This window comes from Solanum lycopersicum, chromosome 12, assembly GCF_036512215.1.
Source record: "Solanum lycopersicum chromosome 12, SLM_r2.1".
Classification (NCBI taxonomy): domain Eukaryota; kingdom Viridiplantae; phylum Streptophyta; class Magnoliopsida; order Solanales; family Solanaceae; genus Solanum; species Solanum lycopersicum.
The window spans coordinates 25,668,413-25,670,012 of record NC_090811.1 but is presented as its reverse complement, the minus strand read 5'-3'; the positions used below and the strand labels follow the sequence as shown (position 1 = coordinate 25,670,012).

At 40.2% G+C, this 1,600-nt stretch overlaps 2 protein-coding genes across 2 annotated transcripts; both read right to left on the bottom strand.

The window, feature by feature from the left end:
• Positions 1-311: 311 nt before the first annotated feature.
• On the bottom strand, positions 312-872 carry LOC138340276 (uncharacterized). The gene has a single exon (XM_069291988.1). The coding sequence runs from the start codon at positions 870-872 to the stop codon at positions 312-314; it is 561 nt and encodes a 186-aa protein (XP_069148089.1).
• A 24-nt stretch (positions 873-896) lies between these two features.
• On the bottom strand, positions 897-1,352 carry LOC138340275 (uncharacterized). Its single transcript, XM_069291987.1, has one exon. It carries the CDS (start codon positions 1,350-1,352, stop codon positions 897-899), a length of 456 nt encoding a protein of 151 aa, XP_069148088.1.
• Between the last annotated feature and the right edge of the window lie 248 nt (positions 1,353-1,600).

Sequence of the window (1,600 nt, the reverse complement as noted above, 5' to 3'; positions counted from 1 at the left end):
CAAGAATAATATGACCTCTAGGAATAGATTTTCCCCCTCTAACTCAACAACTGGTTCATTTGGGAAGTAAAATCTCACCACTCTTGTCCTACATTCAATGGATTCAAAACATGCATGAAACCAATCCATACCCAATATAATATCAAAATCAAGCATATCGAGTTCTACTATATCAACATAAGAAACTTTATTGGGCAATATTATAGGACAATTTCTGTACACCCTTTTTGCAACAACCGACTCACCCACCGGAGTAGACACTATAAAAGGTTCATGAAAAATATTGGGTAAAATATCAAACTTTTTAGATATTAGAGGTGTAACAACTGATAAAGTAGAGCCAGTAAGGCATATACACCAACAAAGAAAACTTTCAACATACCGGTCACCACATCGGGAGAGATCTCTTGCTCACCTCTAGAGCGAAATGCATAGAAGCGGTTCTTCTTTGTAGCATCACTAGAACCACTTGCTTGATCTTGGCCACTACCCTTGTCTTGACTGTTCATGTTTTGACAATCTCTTATCTTGGGACAACTCTTGCCAGAACTAAAGCAATTATTTGCCCCTTTAAGGAAATCACCATAGTGCTTTTTATCATACTTTCCACAAGTTGGCATCTCATTTGGTGAATTATTACCGTTTCCCTTCTTGAATTTAGGGTTAGACACCCTATCACAACTAGATCTTAGGAACTTGGAAGGGACTTTAGTAGAAACCCACTTTTTAAATCTAGGCTTGTCTTGTATCTCAAGCCTATTCTTTGAAGAACCTCCATCAAATGACCTTTCTCTTTTAGCATCTCTACTTTTTCTCTTAACCCTTGCATCTTTAACCCTTCTTGTATACACCATAAGACGGGAAATGTTCATGTTGTCATGTAGCATGGACGATTTTCATTCCATTTGTAAGTCCTCCGACATCCCCATAAAAAAATGATTCATTTGGTCTGTAGGATCAGAGACCATAGAAGGGGCATATTTTGACATCTTAATGAATTCCAAATAGTACTCATGGACACTCTTTCCTCCTTGGTGAAGATTGATGAACTTCGTCACCTTCTCCTTCCTCATATCCCTATAGAATAACCGATCTAGAAAAGTCGCCTTAATGATCTCCCAAGTCACTGGACCTCCCCTCAACGACCTTTTATCCCTCCATTGCACATACAAGGTTTGATCCACATCCTTAAGTTGGTATGTGGCCAACTCGACCTTCTCACTTGAAGACACCCCCATAGCATGTAGTATCTTGTAGACCTCATCGATGAATTCTTGGGGTTCTTCATCAACCTTAGACCCATAGAAAGTAGGAGGGTTCATTCGAGAGAAGTCCCTTAGACAGAAATCCATAGTAGTAACTTGTTGATGACAATAGGGAGAAATATCATGATTTTCTTAGGTTGTAATATCTTGGGCTAAAACCGTCGCGGCTTGTGATTGAGTAGTCATGACTTGGGCCATGTGAGGAAGAATAACCCTCATCTCAGCCTCCGTCATTGATGGAGGGTTAGACGGGGCTTGCTCCACATTAGCATCTTCTTCAAGTGGAGGAACTTGCTCATCATGGGGAGGAGATCCCGTATTAGCAACTTCCTCCA

What these genes read in the sequence shown, in the direction of transcription:
- LOC138340276 (XM_069291988.1), bottom strand. Translation starts at nt 872, where the DNA reads ATGAACATTTCCCGTCTTATGGTGTATACAAGAAGGGTTAAAGATGCA.
- LOC138340275 (XM_069291987.1), bottom strand. Translation starts at nt 1,352, where the DNA reads ATGGATTTCTGTCTAAGGGACTTCTCTCGAATGAACCCTCCTACTTTC.